The 27,339-nt window shown below is 35.6% G+C and overlaps 1 protein-coding gene across 3 annotated transcripts in view; it reads right to left on the reverse strand.

Annotated features, from left to right (window-relative positions):
- Window positions 1–27,339, reverse strand: part of CADPS2 (calcium dependent secretion activator 2) — a 282,475-nt gene that overhangs the window by 82,988 nt on the left and 172,148 nt on the right. For all 3 annotated transcript variants that reach the window (XM_041471490.1, XM_041471489.1, XM_041471488.1), the window contains exons 9-13: window positions 25,618–25,684; window positions 21,286–21,394; window positions 19,953–20,156; window positions 12,244–12,380; window positions 8,427–8,614 (exon numbers count right to left, since the gene is read on the reverse strand). In XM_041471490.1, the coding sequence (XP_041327424.1) occupies window positions 8,427–8,614; window positions 12,244–12,380; window positions 19,953–20,156; window positions 21,286–21,394; window positions 25,618–25,684 (705 nt within the window). The remainder of the gene's footprint in view (window positions 1–8,426; window positions 8,615–12,243; window positions 12,381–19,952; window positions 20,157–21,285; window positions 21,395–25,617; window positions 25,685–27,339) is intronic.

The following is a 27,339-nucleotide window of genomic DNA, read 5'->3' on the forward strand; positions in this document are numbered from 1 at the left end:
TAACTGGCACAGATATAATGTTGTCTCTGGTCACAAGTGAAATTGTTTAATTCACCCAGACTTAAATATCAAAAGAGATTTGAAATAAATATCACATGAACTAGAGCTAGTAAATTCAAGTGGAAAGTGGTTGTTTAACCATGAACCACTTAAATAATGAACCAAAAGTAAAGGCTGACCAGAATTTTAAAACTTATTTTTTAGTGCAAAAATCTTGCAAGATTGTTGTCCTGACAGCAGTTACTCTAGAAAAGCTGACTGATTAGGCAGTGGATTTTGGTTTTCCTCTTGCAATGGAATGGTTTTTCTCACATTATATAATCCTTTAAGGCTTGGAGCATCATCTAGAATTATTTTGATCTCTAGAGGTCTTAAAACCTGCAATAATTTGAAGAGGTCACTTGATGAATTGTAGGATTAAATTATTGTGAAGACCTACAGCAGGTAAGAGAAAACTCTATTCCTGCTCCAACAGGAATTAGATATGGACACTGGGTTGGCTGTGGATTGTTTCCAGCCCTCAACTTTGGAAACAGCTTCTCCTAGTGGCCTCTTGGAGAGAGAATTGTTACCTTAAGCAAGGCTGCTTTAAGACAGCCTTGGAAATACTAACTGAACATGCCTGACTTTCTTCCACTGGAACATCATTGAGAATGGTGCTTTTTTGCATCTTTACATGTTTAAAAAATTATAGAAGTATTTTCAATGTGCTTTCCTCATTAAAAACATAGACCATCACTTTGGTGTGTCATGAAAAAAAAGAGTATGAGAAGAGTAATGTACAGATTGATATTCTAACATACATACAGGTATGAACAGTAAGGCTGACCAAAAAGAATTCGCCAACTTGCCAGAGCAAGATAGGAAATTATTATGAAAAACAAAATTAAAAAAACCCCAAAAACTTCAGCTTACGTCTTTAAGACATTTCTATAATAAACTACATTTCAAGGACATACAAAAAAAAAACCCAAACTTAAAAGGCATCCTTTCTTCTAGAAACAAATTGTTTTAGAAGACTTCGGTGCTTTCTGAAAGCACTTGTTTTTATATCCAGCAGGATGGACAATCAAATGAAAGAACAGTGACAAGTTTCAAATTAGCAAGATGAACTGTTTGTTTGACTGCTTGTTTCTTAGAAAACCAAAGATTAATTTTTTTTAGAATTTGTGTAGAATTTTTTTTCTCTTTATGGGACTTTATATTCAAGAACTTAAATACACAAATTTTCCTTTAAAATGCAACTGTATTAAGGCTTTTGCAGAGTCCATGGTTTATGTTACAGAAATGTAAGAATGATGATTTCCACTATCAGCTTATAAGAGGACAGAGCAGACGTCTTTTTATCCCAGAAAATGAAGACAGTGCATTACTGCATAGAATTGAAACACAGCTTTAACCAGGAGACACTACAACACTGAGCATTTTCTTGTTTATATTAACTATTCTTTGAATATTTCTGACATAAAACTGGCAAAATAGAGCCTTGTGCTGTATGCAGTTCTCAGGCTGCTCTGACACCTGCTTACAGGTCATGCCCTTTTGTCACAATGGAATGAAAAAGACCAATTCTGAAGGTCACTAAAAGAGATTAAGATCATAAATCGGGTTGATTTTAATAATCTTTTATGCAGTTATATTTTCTACTGAAAAGCAAAGCATGTATTAATATAATGTCATTTTACCCAACATATAAGGTTCTGTAAAGGCAGTAATTAGTTGAAATTAATAACCAAATACTGTATAATGTTTAGGGGTGGTAAACCTTCCTCTGTGCTTCATATACCTTGGACATGATCAGCTTCCAAAAAAAAAAGGATGAACTGGATGATGCAAGATGCTTGACACAGGGACTAGTGAAAAATTTCTATTCTCAACAGTGCCCAACAAGCCTCAGAAAAAGGGAAGATTATATGCACATGGAAGAAAAGAGATAGTTTTTTATTTAGAGAATACTGCTTCTCCTTTAGCAGCACAAACTCACACAGCATATCAATCCTAAAAGGTCATTTTCTCATTCCATTGTTCTGGGCAAATAGCGACTGTTACCAAAGGACTTCTGAAGGAAAACATGGGTTTAAGTATGAGAAATCCACTCTCACCTTTTTCATTATAAATGATTGATAGAAAAATGGGACAAACTACAAAAACCAATGGATTCTTGTTACATCTCTAGATGCTGTACCAAACACGAGAGAGACTAGTAGAGTGATGTTACACACTCTACTAGTGTAACATTCTAAAATCAAAACATTCAAAGATCCACACTGTAAGGGAACTCAGGCTCGTTCCTCCAGCTGTTGGAGGAATCCTAGATCTGCCTTGGAACAGATCTAGGATGAAAGCAGAAGGTCCAATTGCCAATAAAAACCAGTAGAAGTCGACCTTGCACCTGCTGTAATTACAACACAAACGAACATGTAGGATTGAGAGTGAATAAGAAACACAGCAGAAAGAGGAAGCATTTTCAAGTCCTTAAAACCAAAATGTTCCACAAAATCCTGTTGGCAACATTTTTTTTTGGGGAAACCATCTAAGAAAAAGTCTACATGATATTCAAATATTTTATATATAAAACTGTGCATGTGAAAACATAATACCCCTGGGAAGAGATCAACTGGACAAAACCTTTCACATCAGATGGTGACCATGTGCAGATAAATGGTGAAACTACTGACTTAAGTTCTGGAATTTTATTTTAAGTCGTATTCCATATTGTTTACGAACGACACAAAATGAAGGAGAGCTTATCGAGATATAGACAACCCTACTTTAAAGTTAAGTTAGTCAGAGAAGAAAATACCTATTCAGAAGTTCCAGAAAAAAAATAAGAAGAGACAGAGCAATGCAATGATACTATTTTCTTTATTTTCATGAATTTCCTTGCCCCAAATTTAAAAGGGATGATTTCTCTGAACATTCTTTTATGACTTGACAGAGTGTAAAATTGCAATAAATGTTTCTTACCACAAAACACTGAAAAATGAAAAGAAATATATGAATTCATAGCACTCTCCAAAGTTTCCATAGTTTCACTTCTCTTGTGAAATTAAACCCTTTATTCTACTCTATTTCCTCCAAGCACAACCAAAGCAAGAAGCCTATCAGAGAGAGAATCTATACTGCCAAATGATGCCAAGGACCTAAAAGTAGCTTTCAGAGAGGGCAAGGCTACTACTGAAATAGAAAACGATTTTTTGTACTGGTGTATTATTGTGAAGTATATTATTATGAAGAAGACTTCCATGCTGGAACCCTTCTTTGTCCATAGCAAAAGAACTCTTTATTTTCCACATAATATGTATAAAAAATGAAAGCAACTAAAAAAACCCCCTTATGGAACAAGTGAGAAAAACAGACAGCAGTAAATTGCCAGGACCACCTGGCCCTGAATTACCTGTGGGTATGTGAAAGTTCTCAACAAGAACTTCTGAGGAATGGGAGATTAGAATCAGAATGGGAGGATAAGTATCAGAAGAAGGCTCCAAGGAGCCAAGGGAAATACAGGCCAGTAAGTATTACATGCATCCCAGAAAGTTAGAAGGAACTATAATATAAAGATAGTTAAGGATAAAAGTAAGGAAATTTCGGTAAATATTACCTATTGTCAAGTCTCTATGGCTTTGAAGCCATAAGACAGAGAAATCCTACCTTCTGACCTTGGAGTTCTCTAAAAGGATTGGAAACAGGTGGATGAGTGTGACCTGACCCATATGAAATACCTGGATTTCCAAAGCTCTTTGGACAGTCCCTAATCAACAGCTTTAAAGGCAATTAAACAGCATCTGAGTAAAAGTTCCCACATTTACATTTAAAATTAGAGAGGTGAGTACCTGCTGTGAAGGTATGTTATCAGTAAAGTTCTGCAGACATTTGTGCTGAGACTTGAGCAATTTTACAGGATTTATAAATTACCTGGCTAACAGCTGAGAACTGAGGTGGTAGAAAATGTCATTTTAATGATAGCTATGTAGCATAGTGTGGAATTCCAGAAAGACCCCATGAAATCAGGTAGCAATACTACAGAAAACAATGACAAACACAGAAAAATGTTAGGAAAACACAGTTATTCAGAATGGAGATCCTGGTTTTCTGATGGATAATTCCATGAAATTGTCCCTGTGCAGTAGCAGTCAAAGGAGCAAATCAACACTGGGAAACACCAGAAAAGGATAAGCAACTAGCAGAAAACTTGTGTCCAATCATTGTATTGTTCACTTACAATTCTTGAATCTTAAATAGCAAAGAGACAGAACAGGATTTTTCTTTTTTATTCTTTACCTCTCCAATAGCAGCAGAGCATGAAGTGAGATGTGTAGGAGTCAAGTTCAAAGCAATAGTTCTTCAAGCAAGAGGAGGCTGAGCTGTGGAATTTGCTGCCAGAGGTGTTGAGGGTGAAAAGGGCTTACAGGGGTTCAGGGGTGCAATGGACAAGTATTTGAAATAAAGACTCACTCCAAGTTACCAAACAGGGCGTATTCTCAGCTGCAAAGAGCTGGGAGTCAGAAAGAGGAAATACTGCACATGCTTGCTCTTCTTTTACTCCAAGCAGATCAACGCTGGAGCCAGGTGACTGACTGGCTTAGAAGAACCCTGACTCAATATGACTGTTCTTCTATGGAAACACACCTGTGCTGAAGCTTTTACAATAAAGACAAAAGCCCCCAACCTATTCATCTTCAGTTATATACTGATTTTTGTAGCCTTACTTTCACATTCACTTCTCATGTCTGAACTTCCATTTCATCAGATATCTTTCTGAATAAGAAAAGTTATAACAAGGGAATACGCTTGAATTTTGAATTTTTTCTATTCAGTCTGTAACCCAGCAGGTGGAAAGAAGTCACTTCACACTTCATGTGATACCCACCAGCATTCATTTCAGACATGAGGGACTAAATAGAAGTCACAGCATGAAAAGTAGACAAGAGTGAACATGATGGGGAAGAAAACAATAGCTCCTACCTGGACTGTTTAGACTGAAATGTCATCATTCAGGAATGTCCCATAGTTCCCTGTTCTGCCCATTTCACTTTCAACAGCAAAAATTTTATGCATAAGTGCAGAGCAAAAAGTTTAATTGTGAACTAACTTATATATTGATGAGGACTATATAGAATATTTCATATGAACGACCATGGAATATTTCAAAAGAAAATCATGATGATGAGAAGACAAAGGAGATGGTACAGTAAATCCACATAGCACCAGAACTACAATGAAAGATGATTTTATTTACAGAAGAAAATAAAACAGTTGACTCAAAACCAAGGATGTATATTTGTTTACACACAGCACAGCCATTTTTTTTGTGAAATATTTTCCTTGTTGGCTATTTAGGAAGAGAATGTCTTAAGACTATCATCTACAAAAGCAGAAATACCTTTTCTACATAAGCAGTTTGTTAGCCCAGTTGTAATGGACTAACAAATGGGAAAGGAAAAGGACAAATAAGCTTTGAATTTCTCAGTCTAGGACTCAGTATATTGTGTTTGACCCTGAGTAAACATTTCTGTTCCTAAACCAACAACACTGGCATAAGACACACGAAGTACAAGTATGCTTGATAAATCTAGCAGAAGTTGTTGTCTATATCTTTATCCCAGGAAAGAAAAATAAGAAGCTGGGGACTGTTCTCTAGTCCTGAGATCAAGAGACAAGGTCTGCTGCATACAGCCTACACTGGAGTTCAGTTCAGGTCTCTTCTGTGCTCCAAATGTCCCTGAAGCTCTACGACAACAAAACTTCTACATGTTTATTCCAGGTTTCTGGAAATAATCCCACGGTACTGTGTTAAAATCGGCAAGATTACAGCCTGCAGCATGAAACATGTTTCACATGCTACAGTACAGCAAAACAGCACAGGGGACACCTGAAGGTTCAAAAACATGTTGGAAGAATTTTGAAAACATATGAAGGGTGGAAAGAGCCAAAGCTGATTCAGATTTAGATTCTCCTCACCAGAAATTAAGGTGAGAGAAACTTGCATCTGATTGTTTGACTGATGTCACTAGATTGCCTGTTATTTTAAAATTCATACATAAAAGAAATGGACAATATGAACTACAGATACGGCTGCATTTCTACATGCCCCTCCACCACCTGACTTCAAGATCAATTTTGATGATCTTTCTCAGGCTTGGGGAGGGTCTAAGATCCCTCTGTGAAGCAAAGGTGACATATAAATTAAATACATCATGGCCAGAGTATAAAGCCCTTTGTTCTGTGGTCTTTCTGATTCCCAGACTGACTTACAAAACAAAAATGTGTAACGCCAGGGACCAGCCTAGAACTTTGGCCTGTCGTGCATTGTCTGTGAAATTCTCTTTTACCTTTTACTATTTCTCAGCGCTGCGGTAAATGAATGAGTGGGTATATTATGTGGCCGTATATCTGTGTCTGTCATTCTGAGTGAGTGTGTCTGCCTCTGTCCTTGACTTACTTTTTTTCTTTCTTCATGTTTCTTTTTTCTTCCTTTTTACAATATCTCAGTTCTAGTCAGACCCTCTCTGTTCAACACTTCTTTTATTCCTAAAACACTCATAATGCTATTCAGAGAATATCTGTACTGTAGGAATAGACAGAATACAGAGTGCTTACCACTGTGTAAATGATGTGCTCTCTGAGATATTTTCATGCACTGCGTGCACGGTTGTCCTTCACTCAAATTATGAAATAGAAAGAAATGTATCTACCTTTCTTTTGAATTCTTGAAATAAGTTTGAGCAATTATCACATATATTTGTCTTCTTAGGTTGACTCCAATAATAAAAAGGCGAGAAACAACAAAGACTTGGACTCAATAGGAAATAAGAATGTGTCAGGTTCTTGAGGAACTGACGAAGAAGCATGCTTTTACAGAGAACAGGTTACCAAATAAAAGCCAGAAATCTCCTAACTTACTGGTATGAATGTTAAGATTCTTGACAGCATTTCAAGCACATTCAAAAACATTTCAATTTTGGATATTATTATCATGTATTATTATTGTTAGTCTGCCACTATGAAATCACTCAGGTCACAAATCCCCAACTCCAGATGAGGCTTTGTGAAGGAAACAATATCCTTCCTAAGGATTAGCTCTTCTTCTCTGGCTTGAGGACAAGTAAAACAGCCTCTGTGGCTGACTGGTAGCAAAGCAACATAAGCACACATCTTGGACAGAAAATCTCTCTTCCAATCCTAATCAAGATTCAGTTTGGGGACCTCCTGAAAGTAATTTCCTTTTGGGACTGTGATGTTTTTCCCTAGTGGCAGGATTGGCTCAGTTGGGAGGATCTGTTGGGTTTCTCCTTGTTATTTTTGGACTTAAACATATTCCATACAGCAGTCTACAACTCTAGTGCACAAAATAGACATAAATGCGTGTTCTCCTATAATTTGATAGATTGGCAGCCCCACTTCCCACACAAAAACAAGGAAGACAGGGAGCAACTTTATTGAATTGCCACTGTGATGGTCAGACACCAGAGCACATGCTCTGATGTGAGGCTGAGGGAATTGGGCTTGTTCAGCCTGGAGAACAGGAGGTGTTGAGGTGGACTGAATGACAGCCCTCTGGCTGTACTGGGTGGTAGACAACAGGCAATAGATACAACTACACTGAAATTACACAGGTTCAAACAGGGGAAAGTCCTGACTGGAAAAAGCCCTGAGCAACCTGCTATGACCTCATATCTGACCCTGCTTCATGCAGGAAGTTTGCCTAGAGAACTCCTGTGGTCCCTCCTGACCTGAGCTATCCAATGATCTGATCTGCAATTGGTGCTCTCCAGCAGCAGAGCTTGTCCTCTCACCGTCTGGAATAAGACATAGATGAAGCTTCTTTTAAAGAATGTGCAAAAATAGCAAAGCAACAACTTTTTTTTGTTTTTTTTTTCTGTCTTTCACTTGCAAGTGGAATGAAGATACCCAAGACAATCACTGTAGCCAAAAGCTCCTGAAGTAGTCTACCTGTCTACGGAAAGGATTCCAGAAGTGTAATAGCTCTTCCTGGCTGGGGCTTACAGCTAATTCCCAATATATGTTATTTCTCTCTGTGATAGCACAGACAGAAGAACACAGTATAGTATGATAAGTTGCCAAGCTACAGACTACAGAAAGAGTCAAAATTTCCCTCAAACTGTGTAATTGTCCAAAATGTTTACTGGAAACACCATTTAGTACCACAATATAAATGCAGAATGAAGAATATCATTTTAACAGTTTTTTATCTTGAAAACATATTGCATTAAGACACTATATGCTAAAAGGAGATTTCTTTTGACAGTAATCTGCATGGAACCTCCAGTACCCCTGAAGAAATTTTCATGAACTAATTTCTGTTGTCTGCAGCTCCCTACCTGGTGAACGCAAGAGCCCATAAAAACTTTTATTTAGACTGCACATTTAAATACTATGGATTAAAAAAGATATCATTAAATTACCTGTTACCATGAACATGAGAAGCACAAAATGCAAAGCTGTAGTGCAGCAAGGTTGGATCAATGACAGAACCATTTTCTGAATATTCAATCAGTTCATCGAGATAGCAGAGATGGCGGTGGCAGCCTCTCACCCCGTAGCGAGCGCAGTATTCATCCAACACGAAGACCTGACCTGGGCTAAACCAGCCCTGAAAGGCAAAAAAACACACAGCATTTTGAGGATTATTTTCCCACTCAGCTTTAAATCAGACAAAGAATAGAAACATAGATTTTTATGTCCATTACCTAAACTTTTTATATTAGAATGATTCCATCTGACTAATGCTGATGGCACTGAAAGCTAGACCCTACAATACCCTCTTTCTGAAAGGATTAAATGTCAGGGAACTATTTGCAGTTATGAGATACCACTACTATGAAACACCCTGTTTACAAAAAAAACATGCTAATACATCCAAGGTCTGGAACAGATTAAGTTATATATCAAAGCCTAAAATAAACTAACACTTCAAAATATTTTATTTTGCTTTCGCAATCAGTCATAAGATAAAAACTAAAATTTGGGAAATGCTGAGGGACATTAACACGGACGTTAAAGCACAGTTTCTGGATGGTCAGTTCTCTGTGGCTGCAACTTTAACATTCTTACCACAATTCAACCCTTTATCCATGTAACATGCATGCACTTCTAACAACTTTAGAACAACTTTTACTAGCAAAGAGATGCAAAGCTAGGTAGTTTGTTATAAGCCACCTGAGTAAGATTTGACCTGAAATAATTATGAGATATTTTCAAGCTCACTGAGAGATTTCTTGGTCAGAGTCTTGAAGAGAACAGCTTAACCCTGACACAGACACGAGCAAAGTACAGACTCCTTCACATGATAAAAACAATTCTTGAGTGAATCTAGAGTGTAAAAAATATAATTGAGTCTTGATGCAGAAATATGGTAAGAAGTAACAGAGTGAGTTTCCAAAAAGTAGCATAGAGAAAAACATAAACCTTGGAAAACTACAAATGCTGCACAGCTGTTCTACGGAAGCATTTTTCTTCGTTCTTGTTTTGATTATGGCGACATTTCCCTCTCATCATCTCTCATTATTCAATCTCATCAAATGCTTAAGAGAGACTGAGGAATACCTGAACTCAAATATACAAATAACTTGCCTAAGCAAAATGATTTTGCCAAATAAAGAATTTATAACATCAATACAGCTGCTGAAGACCAATATTTCCATAATGTTTGTGAACACTTCTGCAAGATCCGATGGTTAGTATTTGTACAAAATATCAGCAGAAATACTACTGAACAAAACTTAAAAATATATTCACACCAGTTGTAAAAATCTGTGGTTTTTCTACTTCACTAAAGTACTTGTTTGAGACATGAATTTAAGCTTTATATTCTCCCCAAACTCTTTAATTTAACATACTATCTGCAAACAAGAACACCTCAGTGGTATTTAATATTTAATAATTTTTGCTCCTAATTAATTTCTTTGAAATCAGTGTTTCCACTGCCTTTAAGGAGCTTCATCTATTTCTAGAGAACACTTAGCTTTAGAACCCAGAACAATACTCAGCATGTTAATCTAGTATCTGATCATGTTACAGTGCCTCATATAGCTTACAGAGTGTTTGATACAAAATATGGTATTCTATTGAAAGAAGAAAGAAAAGGGATTTTAACTGTATTTTTGCAATAATATGTATGCTAGCCCTAGATATAATCAGCAATGGTTATTGTAATTGATATGTTGTCATTGTCACTTATCTCTCCCTGTTTTTATGGAAAACACAACAAAATGTTGCATATCATTGCCTGGCAGTACAAAAGCAAACTATTACAATTTCTGCTCATTCTCAGAAGATATAATTGTGACAAGAATACAAAATTTTAAAGAACCCATTAATTTAATTTCAGTCTCTCTTAAAAGATCTGTTTGTGTGGTTGTTTTTCATATAAATGTGTACGTTCCTTGCCCTTGTCCAATCCCACATCATGCACAATTCTCTCAAACATGTAACGATGTCCTACAAAATACTGGTATTAGATAACCACATTTTTTACATTTTATAATTGAAAAATCCCCCAAAACCCAAAATCCCCCACCTCCTCAATACTCTCCCTATTCCAAGAAGAAAGTAGAATTGAAGAAATTTAGGTTACATAATAATTAACAGATTGATTTTTAAATAACACAACTTTGCATAATATTAATTCCTACACTTTTAAATTTTTTTTACAAGTCATATGCGTGGTTATACTGTATTTGTTGAAATAAGGGATGAATTGTTTTGAAAAGGTTATGGGAAATGAGCTGTTAGAGAAAAGAAAAATCACACTTACATGCCCATGTATTCTATTGTTATCTTGACATTCCCAATTTTTTAAAAATAAAAAAATGTCATTAAATATGCAGTTAAAAAAAATCACCCATTCAATTTATTAAAAGCTGAATTTAAAAAAGAACTGTAAGAAATACGTCTGCTTTATGGTTGCTATAGCACTGTGCATTTCACCTAACCTCTTCTAAAAGTTCCTGATTTCAAGGTTATATTAAGTGTCTTACTATATTATTATTATAAAAAAAGAGTTTGACCCCAATGCACTGGTAGAAAGCTAACCATTTTCTCTTTGAGTGCCAATTACTTTGTACAGATGTACCTTCAGGCCTCTTTGATACAGTGTGCAACCCACAGACAGAAAATGAGTCCTTTAACTTTTCTATACATATGTATCTGGCAGTATTTTAAAAGGGAGGCAACTGTCATCAAATAATATTTTTCCCCTTTTTAACAACTGCAAATAATCCTAAAAATTCCAATTGTTATCTCTGTATTACATGACTAGTCAGAACAATGGGAAAAAATAAGTAAAAATCCCCACTATCTTTTTTTTGTTGCTGTTGGGACATTAAAGTGAAAAAAAAAAATTATGTGCTGTGAGGCGATTTAGATTCTTAGTGAGAGATCACTATTTCAGGCATAATATAATATCAGGTGAAAAATAAAGCCTCGGGAAGTCATGAGGTCTGCCGCATATAAACCTGTTTAATGAGTGTACATAATCTGATGAACTTCCATGAGATTGTTGCTGGTTTTCTTCCCTAATGAAAACAAAACCTGAAGCAGCCCCATCCTCAACAAGTTCACAAAGCACAGAACAGAAAATGATTGTACAAAAAGGGAACTGCAGCAAACATCTTGCCTTTTACGATGGTAATGATGGTATTTGAATGTGGAAAACATTCCTTTTGATACAGAGATCACATTCTATTTGCTTTTGTTCAATGACTGTACTCCCCTTTGTTACTTGCAGTTCAGGTAATGCATATATGCCCATGTATCTATATTGCTTATGGGTCTGCCTCCCTTCTTTGGTGTTTTTCCTTCACACTGGAGTGGAATGAAGACTTATAAGACAGGTGAAATTGTCTGAGCTGAGGAAACTACATTTGGACCTTAAAATGCCAGTACAGGTGTCAGTAAATTCTACCACAGGAGTTCTTGCTGTTGTCAAAACTTTCTGTTTTTATTCAAACTTCCCCAGAGGACATGATAAATTTCAGCTGATAAAACTGAAGACAGTTCGTGTCTCTTTGCTTTCTATTGAGTGGCACAGCAGCCAACCAAATTTAAATCTAAAAAATTTTTCAAATTTCAAATTAAAAACCAATTTTTCAAATTTAAAACCAATCGATTAGACCCTTTATTCCACCTACAACTGCAGTTGTTGAATGAACAAGGAAGAAAGGACTACTTTGTAACAACTATTTCTCACTTCTTTGTATCTATCTTCCAGCCAGCACTCACCAAACAAGAATAGGAGTCATTCAATCTGTGATCCAAGGTCTGTCTCTGAAGCAGTCTAAAGAGGGAAGCATGGTCAAATTTGCAGGGATTAGCAGAAATAAACTCATCCATGCCATGTTTCTGGCCACGGTCTGTATCTGTCATACAAAGGAAAAATGTGCAGAACAATACATGTGAGTGTGTGCACAGACTTACAAACACCAGTGTACGCACGGCATATAAGTCTCAATATCTAAGCTTCTTGAAAATATCTCAAAAAAATAACTCATACAGAGAAATGCTTGCAGGTGAATTATTATAGAATCTTGATCTTTTAATATGAAAATATTATTACTGAATTATTTTTCTATCAATCATACCAATTTATGGAGTGTAACAGTGAAATAAAAATTGCTACCCACTGACAGATAACTCAAAATTTAGAAAGGCTGCCAGAAAACATAACATAGTACATGAAAAAAGTATTAAAGCGTTGTTTTCTAGTGGGGTCTGCAAATGTTTCAATTTAAAAACAATGTTATGAGTAGAAATGAAAAATATTCTGTAACATCCTGGTTTAGTATGGCTCTCTTCCTAATTTTAGCAAAATAACCACAAAATATTAAAAAAAAAGGAAAAGAAAAAAATAAAATAAGCCCAAACAGGTTTATGCATTTATTTCTTCAGAAAAGAAAGAGCATCTTTACTGCAGTTCAAAGTACCACTTAATAGAAATATTCATCATGGCTTGAAGCCTACTTCTCAAATGGCAAACTGGAGCAGAAATGAACACACTGGCTTGAGCTAGGTCATTTCCAGCCTTCTTTTTGTACTCAGCTTTTAATGAGACGAACCTTAATGTAGTAATGGCAAAGAGCTCCTTCAACCTTCCAGCAAAGTGTACTGAAAAAGGGAGCAGCATTTTTGTGTAAATACATTGAGAAAGCATACCATCCCAAATGGCACTTCAATCAAAGGCCCAAATTTATTGTTCTTCACAGATTGCATTTTTCAACGCCTTTAAACCCCGCGGGTTTATCAAAAGAGAAGCTCTAGTGATTGCTTTCATTAATGTTATGTTTTGTCAAAGTCTTCAATGTGAATTATCTATCTAGTATGGACAGAAAAAGCCTTACAGTGCCCAAAAGGACTAGTTACGTATTAGCACATTAGCTGTCTTGGATTCTATAGACTGTAGTGGGGTGAACAGTCCTATCAACTTAAAAATTGACTTCCCCTTTCAATAGGGTCTTAGCTCTTTGTTCCTTTAAATTCAAACCTAGGTCTTTTTATATTCGTTACCAGAAAAGTATAGATCTAAGTGTATCCTAAATGCAATTTTGAAAACCTGCATAGTAGAAATCTAAAATTTCTAAAGAAAGGAGACAAAAGTTTATTGATTAAACCCAATTATAGAGTCAGGTTCATAATAAAACTCAATATTGATCTGTGGGCATGATGCTAACATAATCAGTCACATTTAGAAATTTAGCCCCAGATCATATTGATCCATGTCAAGTCCAACTTTCAGCTGTATTTGTGGATGGGAGAATTATTTAATTCAAGCTGAAGGATCTGCAACATCAAATCCTAGAAAGATGCAGAAACTAATTCATATCACTTGGCTTTGCATTGTCAAAGCAAGAGTCACATCCATGTGACAGATTTCAGCAAGGTGGATGTAGCAAATAAACAGTATGACAATATGTCGATGGTGTAAGGTATGAGACCATCACCCCAGAGAAGCAGCAGCACGTATTTTAAATGCTTGAAATAGTATATGTGATTACATAGATTAGCAATATTTCAATGGGCATTAGACTAGCCTATCATTAATGACAAACCTAGCTCATATTTTTGACATAGGTACAGGAAATGCTCTCTCTTAATCAGTGAAATTTAACTGTATTTAAACACATTAATTTGAACATAAACAACTGATGTCAACACAACTACATTACCAAGAGTACTGAACAACATATGAAGTTATCTGTAGCTTCCAAAATATCCAAAAACAGAAAAAACTCTTTTCAAATCCATTATATTTAATGTGCAAGTGACTAATTTCAGCATTTCTTATAAGTCTTCCTTCTTATATCAGGTTTATCATATACTACAAACATTTTTCATAGTAAGACATATGACAAAAAAAGAAAAAGTACTAATATTTCTTTTTGCCATCATTTAGAAAATTATTCAGAGCTGAATCATTCTTAAAATAACTTTTGGTTTTTTCTCCGGTTAACCACATTAATATAAAAAAATCCCCCTTTTAAGAGAGAAGGTGTAAGTACTGACAAGTATTTTGAAATCATGAGATTGGATGCTGCAAATGAAACAGATCCAGCACACTGATACCGTATCCAGATGATCATAATGAGCAATGTGACCTATTGAACACAATACAGCTTGTGCAAGCAGAATTTGCTATTACAGAATTTGGGCAAAATATGCAAAAGTATTGATTTAAAAGTATCAATATTTGCTAGATTTAATTCTAAAAGAAAGATCCATGATTGATCATCTTTTTGAGTGAATCAAGTAGTACAAATAACATTGTCAAACAGTAACAGAAGATCTGTTACCAAATATATTTAAGCAACAGAAAAACAACTAAAAACTTACCTTTGCCAGCTGTAGGCAAGCAGGAAATAACAGAAAAATAGATCTAGTGTAATACATTATATTTTTGTTTATTGCTATGATGCACAAACAAGATAACAAATATAGCAAATATTTTGAAACAAAAAGGAATTTTAAAAAAACAATGCGAGCAAGGATCATGAGGAATTCATAAATGGTATGTGACTGTGACTAAAAAAATTACTCAACACTCTACTTTTAAAAATTGTTGGAGTGATTGCTTTTTTCCAATTCTTACGTAAATGAGTATGTCCTGTTCAAACAACATGCAAATGCAAAAGGCATAGGAGGAGCTATATTGTCATATAGTTAAGGAAAAAATACAAATTCATTTTTCACTATACTTTCTCAATCCTGGAAAATACTGGGAAGATATTTTTCTTGTTTTTTCACAATTAGTTTTTCTTCCCTTCTTAATCAAATTTGTTGCCATGCTTTCCATGTTGCCTTCACCTCAAAATTATTGGCTGCTATTTCCATGTTGCACTGCCTGTTTCAGGTTGTGTATTTCATATTTTGGAAACTATCCTTTTTTTTTTTTTTTTTTTTTTTTTTTTTTTGTTAGTCAAGGTAGGACAAATAAATATATTTTCAAGCGATGTTAAAAACTAACAAAAGCTATTACAGGAGTTTTAGCACATTCTTTGGGTGTTCTTTTAGACAAAGATATTCATTAGGGCAGAACAGCATTCTAAGTATGCCTTTTGGCATCTTTGCAAGAAACTTTAAATTTTAGTCCAGCTGCAATGGCATTAAAATCATCACATCCTCAGTGACTTGTTTCACACAGAGTTGACTGAATTAAAACTGCCAAGATTTTCGTGTTTATGGCATACTCTCAAGTGGTTCTAGCATCCCTACACAACATCTCTGCCCCATTCCAGCCTAGAAGCAGATACACATTTCCTGCACCATCTACTCTGTGCTAGGGTGAACTACAGGTACTGGCCTTGCTGAGTGGTGACCTACTCCTTTTTGTGGCTCTCAGTAACATCTCTGCTTGATTTTAAGCATTGTAAAAGCAATTTGAACTACCTCAGACAAGCAGGAAAGAAGAGAAGGTAGAGGCAAGCAATCTAGTATTGTAGGGATTAAAAAGATTGAAAGACTAAGACTTGTAGGGTAAGAACTATGACTCTGTTCCAGAAGGGGCTGGAACTGGTCGGAAAAGACAGTGGTAAGACATGCATTACATTCCTTCAAGTGCCACTCCAGGCAGATGGTGACAGCTTACATTGGGAACATTTTGACTCCTGATCATTGACCAGGACTCCAAAGTACTACACAGGCCAAAGAGACAATCTGTGACCCCAGAACTTTATAATTTAGGTATCAGGCCATGAAATAACTTCTGTAGAGAAAGTGGCAGAGAATGAGAAAGCTGCTGGCCCATATGGTCTGACTGTCAGGCTGGGGATACCACACTGATTGACTGCCAGTATTTTGTTGAAGGGCAAATTTGAAGAGGATTGTAGATAGTTTTTACATGTTCCTGACTAGTACAGAATAGAGAACACAGCTGACTTACTGGGTGCCTAAGGTGGTGGAGGCTGGTGTAAACATTTTCTTTCTAAAAGGGAGACGGGGATGGGTGGAGGCAAGCAGGAAATGGACATAAAGGGGAATGGGGAAACATGCAGGGACGGTGGAGTTACTCCAGTCTTCCAAATGGCAAAAGGGTATGATGGACATAAAGCCGCCAAACCTGCAGAGAAAACTATGTCAAATAAAAAAACAGCTTTGACTTGTTTGTTTCTAAAAATGTAATTAATTGCAAGAGATTGTCTCTTCCAATTCTTCACTCCTCTGAACTCATGAGGGTGTAGGTTCAGAATGATGCTTGGCTTTGTATTTCTTCATTAAGACGTGACAATCCCCTCATGTGCTGCTCTTAACTCGTGTGTTAGGAACAAGTTATTAGCAGTGCTGAGCACTCCAGCAGCCTTTTCAACTGAATGAATATATCTCCTAATACATTGCTCATTAAAAAAGGGATCACTTCCTGAACCTTTATGTGATTTAAATTAATCTGTTTTTCATTGGTACATTCCCTGAAACATTAATGTCCTTGGGAAACTTCTGGCTATTCTACAGTCATGCACCCTTAAAGATTCTATTCTTTCATTCAACATGCTTATACAGAACAGTGGATCTGAAGGTCAGTCTCCTTTTCTTGATCATTGCTGACATTAGCCTGTCTTCACTTTTGTTTTGGAGTCACCTAATACCACAACACTGCAATACCAAGTTACTTAGAGATGAAAAAAATGACTAGTATGCATTTTAGAAGTTGGACAAGTACAACAGTAGTTTGATTCTGTTAAATACCACTTTCAGATGTTTTCCATAACTATCAAGAAAATTTCAGGATGAAAGAAGATATTTTTTAAGCACAATACAGAAAAATATTGAAATGTTTCTCCTCATGTTATCTTTTTTCTACATCTTGCAGTTTAAAGATATTTAATTTTCTCCAAGTTATTGAAAATTCTTTTGGAACATTTTATCAGGATGAGTTGATTTTTCATCTTAGAGGATAAAGAAAATGGGGACAGACTTTTGAGGTTTGAATGCCATTAACTGACATTTATTTTGCAAAGCCCAAGCTAGTTTTTCTGCTTTCTGTACACGGAGATGTCATTGCATGATATAATGCAGAAAATAAAACAATGTGATCTTCTGTTGGCTGGAAATGCCAAAATTGTGCATCAATAGGAAACTAAAAATCATAAAAATAGTAACTGACAAATTATCTGTTCAAAACTGTATTTCCTAATACTAAAAATGTACCACAGTAAAGAGGAAAAAATTGGAAATTAATTTCATTTAATATATATGCCATCTCTCAAGTACGTGGTGTTATATCTTGATTAAAAATAAAAGACACTTAGCTTCATGTAAACATTTTTCTAGGGGAAAAGAAAATTAACTTCTTGTGAAACTGAATCTATTTAAATGTGACAAAAGGTCAGCTACAGAGTCTTCTTAGCAGTAAAACCATGCCTCAAGAAACTCAGCACAGTATATATTTACAGGAAGTAGGACTCTTAGAAAATGATTTAAGGTTATATCTGAAAACCCCAGTTCCTGAAGTTTCTTAAAAACGGATTAATTTGATTATGCCCATTTCTAATTCAAGTACAAGAGACGGAATAAGAGACAGAATTTCCTCATGCAGGGAGAACTGGGGTATTACAGAAATCAGTCAAACAATGGTTCAAAATATCACATAAAATTAAATTCCACGAGTTACTCTATTGCAAAGAAATTTATGAATTATTATAAGTTATTAATTATTTTGTGAATTATTACAAAATATCAATATTGAAGTATATTAAACCCAAAGGAAAATAACAATTTAAACAGAGAATTTGCTTTATATACAGTCAAGTCATATGAGTTTGTGCAAGTAGATACATAAGCGTGACAGAAAAATCCATAATATTTTAGGCTTTTGAGCTTCTCTTAAAACATCTTTAAAATAATTCTTACTTTTTCTGTGGTTTCCACCTAAGAACTGTAGCACCTCTAAAATAATATCAAGACGTGACAATCTTGCTGTTTAATTCTTTAACATTATCAGTAATTTTATCTCTGAAAACACAGTTTCAGCATACCCAAATTTGTGATTTTTTGTACTTTTTTCTTTCTATAATTTGTTTTTTGTACTTTTTTCTTTCTATAATTTTCATTGCCCCCTGGTCAGAGTTTCCTAGTTGCTTTCACTTCCAGGTAAACACTGCGCCCAAAACCAGGAGCAGGTCCCTGGCTATTGCTGTCAGTGGTCACTTCTTCTGTACTTTCTAATTGATGTACATGAAGTAGGGACATCAGGCAGGAGCACAGTGAATTCCCACCACCCAGCACAAATCCAGGGAATTGGGAGGAGGTGAGCAGAAGCACTTGGCTGTTGCCCCACCTTTGCTTTTGCAATGTTACCTATATCCTACTTCACCTTAATGGCCTCATAATGAAAGATTACTTGACAAAGTGTTTCAGATTAATGCCCTTCCAAATTGTTTCAGATGAAAAACTGTCAGTGCCTTTGTAAGATTAAACTTTTTTCAATGATCTTGACATTGGAAAGCTCAATGACATTGAGAGCTCCTCAGGATTTTAGACAAATATTACTAAGTTTAACAAGCACTGTTTTACTGTTTTCTAAAACCAAACTGATATAAGATTAGAGGGTCATGAGACTGAGTGATAGCAGAACTGAGGGAAGAGAATGGGTTTGGATCAACCTGCCACAGACTGAAGACACTAAACCAAGTTTAGTTTAAAACATGTCTCCCTTCTATCACTATGCATGTATGGTTATATGATAATGAAGAAGGGTTATTGTATAATAATCATATGATCCAGAAATCTGATGGCTACTACAAAAGGTCATTGGATTGCACTCAGCCTCCATAGCAACATAAAAAAAAGCTTCCTTTGTGCAGATATCTACATGACAGAACACTTTCAAAGAGATAATATGAAGATTTAAAATATGTTTAATATATGCTATCTACCTCGATTTCTCTGAAACCATACTTTCCTCAGAGAAAGGTGATGAAAATTTAAACCTGAATAATTTAAAATTTTTTTTAATATGTAATTTAATATTACAGTATGACCCAAAATAAATCCAGGAGACCATCTACTGCCTTTCAACTCACAATGTACTGTCTGCATAGCAATTTTTTGGTAACTAATACATACAATGTAGGATAAAGCTGACCTAAATCTATAAAAATTGTGAGAATAGATTGACGCTTTTCTGTTCAACACTACACTGGCTGGCTAATGAAAAATACAATGCAAACCAAACACCGTCTCCATGGTAATATATGGGTCAATTGTAAGGAATATGAAGCTAATTGCTGTATTTTCATGGATTATAATAAAAATAATGACCTACAAGTCAGGATTTCCCTTGTTGTTAATAATAATCTGAGTTAAAGAGCTTCTGGCTAACAATGAAGGGCTAGACACATTTGCCTAGTGAATAAGTTCTGCTTAATTAAACTTCATTGAGGGAACTGCTACATATTTTACCAGCAAAAACCAAAATCAACGCCACAAAAGAAAAGCCAACTTACAAAGTGGGGATATATCTGTGTTGGTATTGCCTCCCTTAAGATTCATCTTCTGAGCTTGACTTGCAGGAACAGGCTTGTAAGATTGACCTGTGGCTCTGTACATAGCTTGAACCCAGAGTATTCTATCCTGCTCATCGTCACTGGCAAATATCACAGTATCGCCCTCTTTAACAGCGTTGAAAAACATCCGACCGCCCTGAAGACCTGAAGCAGTAAATAAGAAGGTAATCTTGATAAATACAAGTTACTTCTAAAGCACCATCAATGTTTATTACATTATTGGTTTTACTCAAGAGTATGTGTGTGTGTGGAGGGTGTTAAAACATTTTATAGGTATTTATCACCTAGAAATAAGATAAATATAGAGCTATAAGGATCAAATGGTAATACAAAGAAGTAACATAAGTAGAATAAATGTAGAAATCACAGGAGAAAGTATTTACATTACTCCACTTTAAATTCAGTTCCAACTTATTTCCTATTCATCTTCTCTCTGCCATATGCTATTTTGCTTTTTTTAACATATTCTCCTTCCTGGTATTATTTTATTAGCTGGAAATCCCTGTCAACTTTATCTCTTATTGAACAGAGACAGCTCCATATCCTTTATCAGTGCTGCTCCTCCTTAGTCCTTTTTTTCAATCCAGTGTTTTTTTCTGAGAGCACGTGACGAGAACAGGACACAACAGTCTACATGGCTGTGCTGGGATTTCTTTATGACAGAATTGTTTCGGTTTTCCAAATGCCTTCTGAGCATTGTTTGCCTTCTCAATTATTCTACACATTGACACAACATTTTCAAAGATCAATCTTTAATGTCTCAGAAGTCTCCTAATTTCGTAGTCCTCCACTGCATAGGCAGAATTGTTTTTCTCTGCATGTGATTTCCCTCTTTCATTTTAATATTAACTTGTGGAGATTTTTCTGATATCTTCAAATTTATTTTTGATTACTATGAGTAACTTGTCTTTCACAGGCATTGTCATAATTTGTCTTCTTTTCTAAATTATCTATGAATACCCTTCCCAGTATACTGCCACATGCCACCACCCTCAAAAAGAGAAAAGGGGTTTTCTCCTTGTATTATATGTGATCTTACAATGTTTCAGGAAACTTTAGTGTAAAGTTTATTTTTCATTAGTCTTACAACAAACTTATTTCTAAAAGCATGATTTTTCTCATCAGAATGTCCTAGTGGAATAATTGCCAAAGAATCTTAGGATTTTTTTCTGCCAAAGAACCTTGGGAGTTTTTGCTGCTAGATCAAAACAAGCAAATTGAAACAATTATTTTACACAAATACATTGTGCTACTTCAAAATAATGGAAAGTACCTGTGTGAGGAGCTGTGTAATCCACAGTGTATCCTTCCAGTTGCATCAGTTCTTGAGGCTCAGACTTCTTTTCTCTGTAACTGCACATTGCAAATGTGTATTGGCTAACCTGAATAAGAAAGGACTTCTTAATTAATGAATTGCATTTCGAACTGCATAACAAATGTACCATGGTTTAAATTAGCTTTCATTTGCACTGAATAAAGAAATCCCCTTTTTTTATTCCCTTTCCCAGAAGTATTTACAGTGTAAAATTTCTTCTCCTCTCTCCTTTATGCCAAAATGAAGGAAAAAAAGTCCAAATAACCCACAAACACACCTCTCTGCAGTTTCACGAAATACATTTTGGGCTGGTGTTTTATGAAAAAATGAAGGGAAGCCATTTAGATTCTGGTAGTGAAAACACTTAGAATTATGGTACTGACCAAATTACTCAGTATACTGTAAGAGGAAAAAAAGAACTATATTCCAAGAAACTGAGAAAAAAAAAAAATGGCCCCAGGAGGCTGAAATGGGAGTTTGGGCTGTGGGCAGAGACAGCCAGGGCTGGTGGTCTCCTTTGGGAGGGGACCCTGACATGGGGCTCATCCCTATGCCATGCCCTCTGCTCTAGGCCTGGCAGCAGCATCACCTCTGTCACTTCTTGGCACTTCCCTGCTTCTTGTCCTACAGCCACATTTGCCCTCATGGACAAGCATGGAAGGAGCTGTCAGCTAGTCACACAACTCTAAATCCTTTGCAATTAGCATTATATTTAACGAGAGCTTCCTTTTCTCTTTTCCTTTTCTTTTCTTTTCTTTTCTTTTCTTTTCTTTTCTTTTCTTTTCTTTTCTTTTCTTTTCTTTTTCTTTTCTTTTCTTTTCTTTTTCTTTTCTTTTCTTTTCTTTTTTCCTTGTAAACTAAATCTACAATTTCAATTTTTGATACTTGGCACTGTAGTAAAAACATTTTTCAATTTATTCCATTTCCTTGAATGAAATAAGCTGGCAAGGACCCACATTCATCTCTCACATTTTCATGTCAACAATTCCACATAACCACACTGTATAGGCAATCTGAGCCATCAAAAGGGAAGCTAGTAAACACTTATCATGGAAATGCATAGGTTGCCCATATTTTTCGGATTTCTTCACCACTGAATGTTTTTGAAGAAAAACTTCTGTAAGATCTGGGCCATGTATCTTTATTCATTTTTAACCTTACCACTATAACAAGACAGACATTATAATGCTGCTGATTTTATTTTATTGAACATATTGCAAATGTGTTCTCTTATTTTAAAGGAACAATCAGTCACGATAGGTGACTTCATCTTTTTCTTGAAAAGGAGACAATTTGAAGCTTCTTCACCAAAGTAACAGACAGAAAAAATTCAAGAAAATTTTGTTGGGGAAAAAGTCTCAATAAAACAAAGAAATACAGAACTTGCCTCATTTATTGACACTTGAAGCCTCCTAAACCCTTTCCCTTATGGTCATTAGTGGCTGCTCTCAGTTGCTACAAGAAGAATCACCAGCACAGTCTGAAATAACACTTTTAAATACAGATCCATGACTGGGTTTAAGAGTACTCTTAGTAGTAAATGGAGCTGTAATCCGCTTTGCCTAAGAATTCAGCAAATTAGCATAAATACTTCATAGAATAATGAGTACTAAAAAGTCAGGACTATGTACAACATATTCTCAGACAAAAACAGATTCAGTTTGTCCTCTTGAGGGGTTATCTTGACAGAATAAAAGGCAATCCTCTTCCTACAACTGCATTTACTTGAATTTTCTTGCATTTACTTTTGTTACTTTCCAGATGTCCAAACACCTGACTACCAGCTGTTCTACCTGTTTTGTAACAAGGGGGAAAACCAACAACCTAAGCATTTACAACAGACAGATAGGCACGGAAGTGTGATTGTGACTTATGAGGAATGTCACTAAGGGATGTCCCCACGGGGCACAAAGGCCCTGTTTAATGTGCTGGGGGGAAGTGTCACTGTGCACCTGGAGCTGATTCTGTGGTGTCTGCTGCAGGCCATCCCTGGGCTGCCCACTCCAGGAGCTCAGCAGCAAGAATTACCCTGCGTAGTTTGTGTGTTCAGAAAAAAATTATCCATCAAATCAATGATGGACTTTTCAAACATTTGACCAGGTGAAATTAAAAGGACAGAAGTGGATCTGCATTCCAATTACTGGAGGAAGATATAAGACAGTAAATTAAGTAAAACACATCAGGTCTGATGGAGGCTTTTTACCAAACATGTTATGTCCCTGTCTTTTTCTGGTTTAAATTAATAACCTTTTAGAGAAGTGACTGGATACTAAAGGATAAAAATCAAATAAAATGAAGAGGTTAAAATTTCCAGATACTGTAACCTTTCTATAACATTGATCTCTTCCTTCAGAAGCCACTAACAACTTGTAAAAGGTGCAGCAATAATGAAGGCGCACATTACTCACATCACACTCTGAAAAAGTCAACACTATTCATCTAATGTCACAACTGAGTTAAATTTTCAAAGTGTGTGTAAACCATACTGGTAGCCTCTGTTGTAGCACTGAATTTCATACCCTTGATGCTTTACTACTGTAAGTTAGAAGTTAATATATAGAGGAAGGCTTGTCAATATGTCAATAATATATCAATACAACAGACTGGTCCATTACTGAATGCTTATTTCACATGTATTGACTTCAGCTTATTGCCAGTGAATGTATCACAGCAGGACTGTATAAATGAGCCAGAGCTGTCTGGACAGTAAATATTGATTTAACATTGTATTTTTTTATATAGCTTTATTGAATTGATAGCTGTTTTAAAATTAAATAGATGACTAAATCCCATCACAGTAGGAAAATTCCTGTAATATTCTCCTCCAGTATTTCAATTTCAGCATAGAGAGTAGAAAATAGTTAAAATTAACTTGGCTGGAATAAACCAGTCTCCCAGATGATGGTTCCATATTGCACAAGACTAAAGACTGTGTGTCTCTCTTAGATGTACAATTTAAAAATCAGACGACACCTGTGGCTTAGAGGAAAAGAACAAATTCATTCTTTCTGTGAAAGGACTGACAAGTAGGATGAGTGTTGAAGAAAAGCATGAAGGACAAGGGAGCATGTAGTCTTACTGTTTTTCTTTGCAACTTGAAATTATTTTCTGTTCACAGCCATGCCTTGTCAGCTATCCTATACAGAGATCTTCCCAAAAAATATTAATCGTCACAAAATGTCCTCATCTCTTCACACAGGAGCTTGGTAAAACCAGAACCCAAATGAATTCTGTAGACTTTACAGAATCTCCTTCAAATATTCTTGGCTTTTAACATTAATAAAGAATTTGTTCAGTAATTATTTTTTCTTACAACCTTATGATTTTAATCACTTAAGAATATGAGGAGACCAGGTGAGTGTGACTGATGGAGTGATAAAGAAATCAAGCTTTCTTTTCTTTAAAGCAGTTTTAGCAGTTTTTTTTTTCTTAAAAAGCCTCATTAACAGGCTTCAGCCTTTGTACGATATTCATGGAGACTCAGACTTTAAGAGTTTTCTGTCAATAAAACAAAGGAGACAGAACAGTATTCTCTGAACTCACTGTGAAGAACATCAAATGTAATCTGAAGACAAACACCAACAGGAAACAATGGCTTTTTCCCAAAGACTCCCCAAAATAATTAATTTCTCTGTTTTGACCACTCATCTACTTTTCTACTTATCTCAATTCAATATCAGCATTCACTAGCACGTGAAAATACTAAAACAGTTCGGGTTTGGACAAGAAGTTATAAAATATGAGCATGGCACATTTTTGTGGCCAAGAACAACTACTGCACCATATTTTATGTAACAATTATATAGTTTTATCCAATTTAGTGTTACAAGAAAGGAAAAAAATAGCATGATTTTAAAAAATCAGAAAAAGTTCTTAATATAAGTATTGTTACTTTAATTTCAAAGGCAGGAAATATTTGGTGAGATAGAAGAAATTAAACAGTAAGTACAATTGTGAAATATGACTTTATTTCAAATTGAGTGCTAGTAAAAAGCTGTCATCAGACTATTACAAGTTCACAAAAATTTCATCTAGAAATTTATAGGTTTCAGTCGAAACATTGCTCAGTGCAGGGACCCATTTATATATATCTGTAAAACTTGGTAACATTTCTGCTTACTAGGTATATAAATTAAGAAAAAAAAAATCTGGACGCCTCTGTGCTGCAAGAAGCTTGGAGTAGTACTGCATGTGTTGCCTGAAAATACTGATTTACAAACTATTCCAGAGATCATACATAATTTATAGTCCAAGAAATATTTTATAGAAATTTCATGGTTGGCTACTAACCTGAACAAGGACAAAATAGCGTTTTTTCCACCGCTTCCAAACCTTCTGTCCTAGAGCATATAAATACCTGCAATGGAAATAATAAAGGGAGTGGTTTTCTATTAATAAGAAGCATGACATTAAAAGGACCAAACAAAAATCTGTGTATTAATTTACTCTGTCTACTGAGCTGTTTCTTCAGTGTTGTCATATGTAAAAAGTGATTTTTCTTCTATTTGCTCTTATCATAAAAATTCAAAGACATTCCTTTTCACTCAAAACAAGACAAAAATCAGAAACAAATGATCTCATGTTTGCAAAGATTAACCTGCTTATCACTTTTTATTTCACCAATATTATCAAAAAATAGAAAAAGTAGTTTAAAGTAGAATACTTTTGACTACACAGAAATACTTATTGTAATAAAAGTTGACGTTCCTGACAGTTTTTATTCCATTTGGTTTCCACAGATTTGCTAGTGTTTATTTAGTCTGTGAGAAGTCAGTCCCAGAGATAGTGTAATAAAATGCTCACATAACACAATGTCAGCAGACACACAAGATGAAATTTTTTTCAGAGTAAAGTAGAATCTAATTTCCCAAACAGAAGCACTTCACTATAAAGGCTCTTAGATTACAAAAACTCCTTGTCACTTTAGCAATTTCTGGGCTTTGAATCAGAGGACATAATCAGGAGTATCAACCAGTGAGAAGAGAAAACCACAGATGCTGATGCTATTTGGTGGTAGAGAGAGCACACTCATTACCCAAGAATTTGGAGTGAGTTTTCTGGCATTACAGTGACACTTTTTCTGTCACTGTGGTCACGTTGCACTGTTGTTAACAAAGACAGCAAGTGGAAAAGGATGAGCTGTGAGACTGTAAGCAAGAGCCCATGAGTGGTAAGGATCTCCTGCTTAAAACCTGACAGGAGAGCAAAATATTACATATGAGAAGTCGCTTCTGGCTGGCCAGCTTCCCTCAAGGACATCTGGTACGTAGGCTGGTCAAAGCAGAACAGTGATTGTTCAGACCAGTGCGTGCTGCCTTCACAGGGCACTCTCCAGAGGATGCCAGTACACACATTATGAAGCAGCTGTAATGACTAGGATGGGAGATGGTTGGTCAGATGAACATGGGCCTCTCTGGTAAGAGAATATGGTCTGCTGCCCTTTACTCGCTTCTGTGGCTTTGCTGCCTGTTTGCACCTCAGTCAAAAAACAGAGCAACAAACCAACAGCTTATGTGAAATTACTAAGCAAGATAAAGGCAAAAACTTTTTTACACCAGTCCTGGGTGGACTCTCAAGAACGTTTTCTCCCACATTAGGCATCACAAAGAACAAATTTATGTCGAAAATAAATGTTCAGTGTACTGCTTACAATTGTTGTTTGTCAGATTATGTAGTGGCTCCCTTATTATTATTATGAAAACAGAAGAACAGAAACTCTTCAACTTCTGCTACACGTGTATTGAAGGTCTACCCTACTTGGTTACTCTGCTTTTTATTTGTATGAGAAAAAAAAAAAAATTGGCTTTGTGTACACAATTACCAACTGATGTGGCCTTATGTGAATAGTCCAGATCTTGCCACAGTCTTTTTAACTTCTTAATTCTATGACTATTTTAAATTCAATGAAAATAAAGGAGTAAGGGTTATGCCAGAAAGGGTACAAAAAAAGAGGACCTACCAGGGTTTATTTTAAAATTTATAATTTTTTGCAACTAAGGAAGCATTTACCTC

This window comes from Pyrgilauda ruficollis, unplaced genomic scaffold (genome assembly GCF_017590135.1).
Source record: "Pyrgilauda ruficollis isolate IOZ18807 unplaced genomic scaffold, ASM1759013v1 scaffold27, whole genome shotgun sequence".
Lineage (NCBI taxonomy): Eukaryota > Metazoa > Chordata > Aves > Passeriformes > Passeridae > Pyrgilauda > Pyrgilauda ruficollis.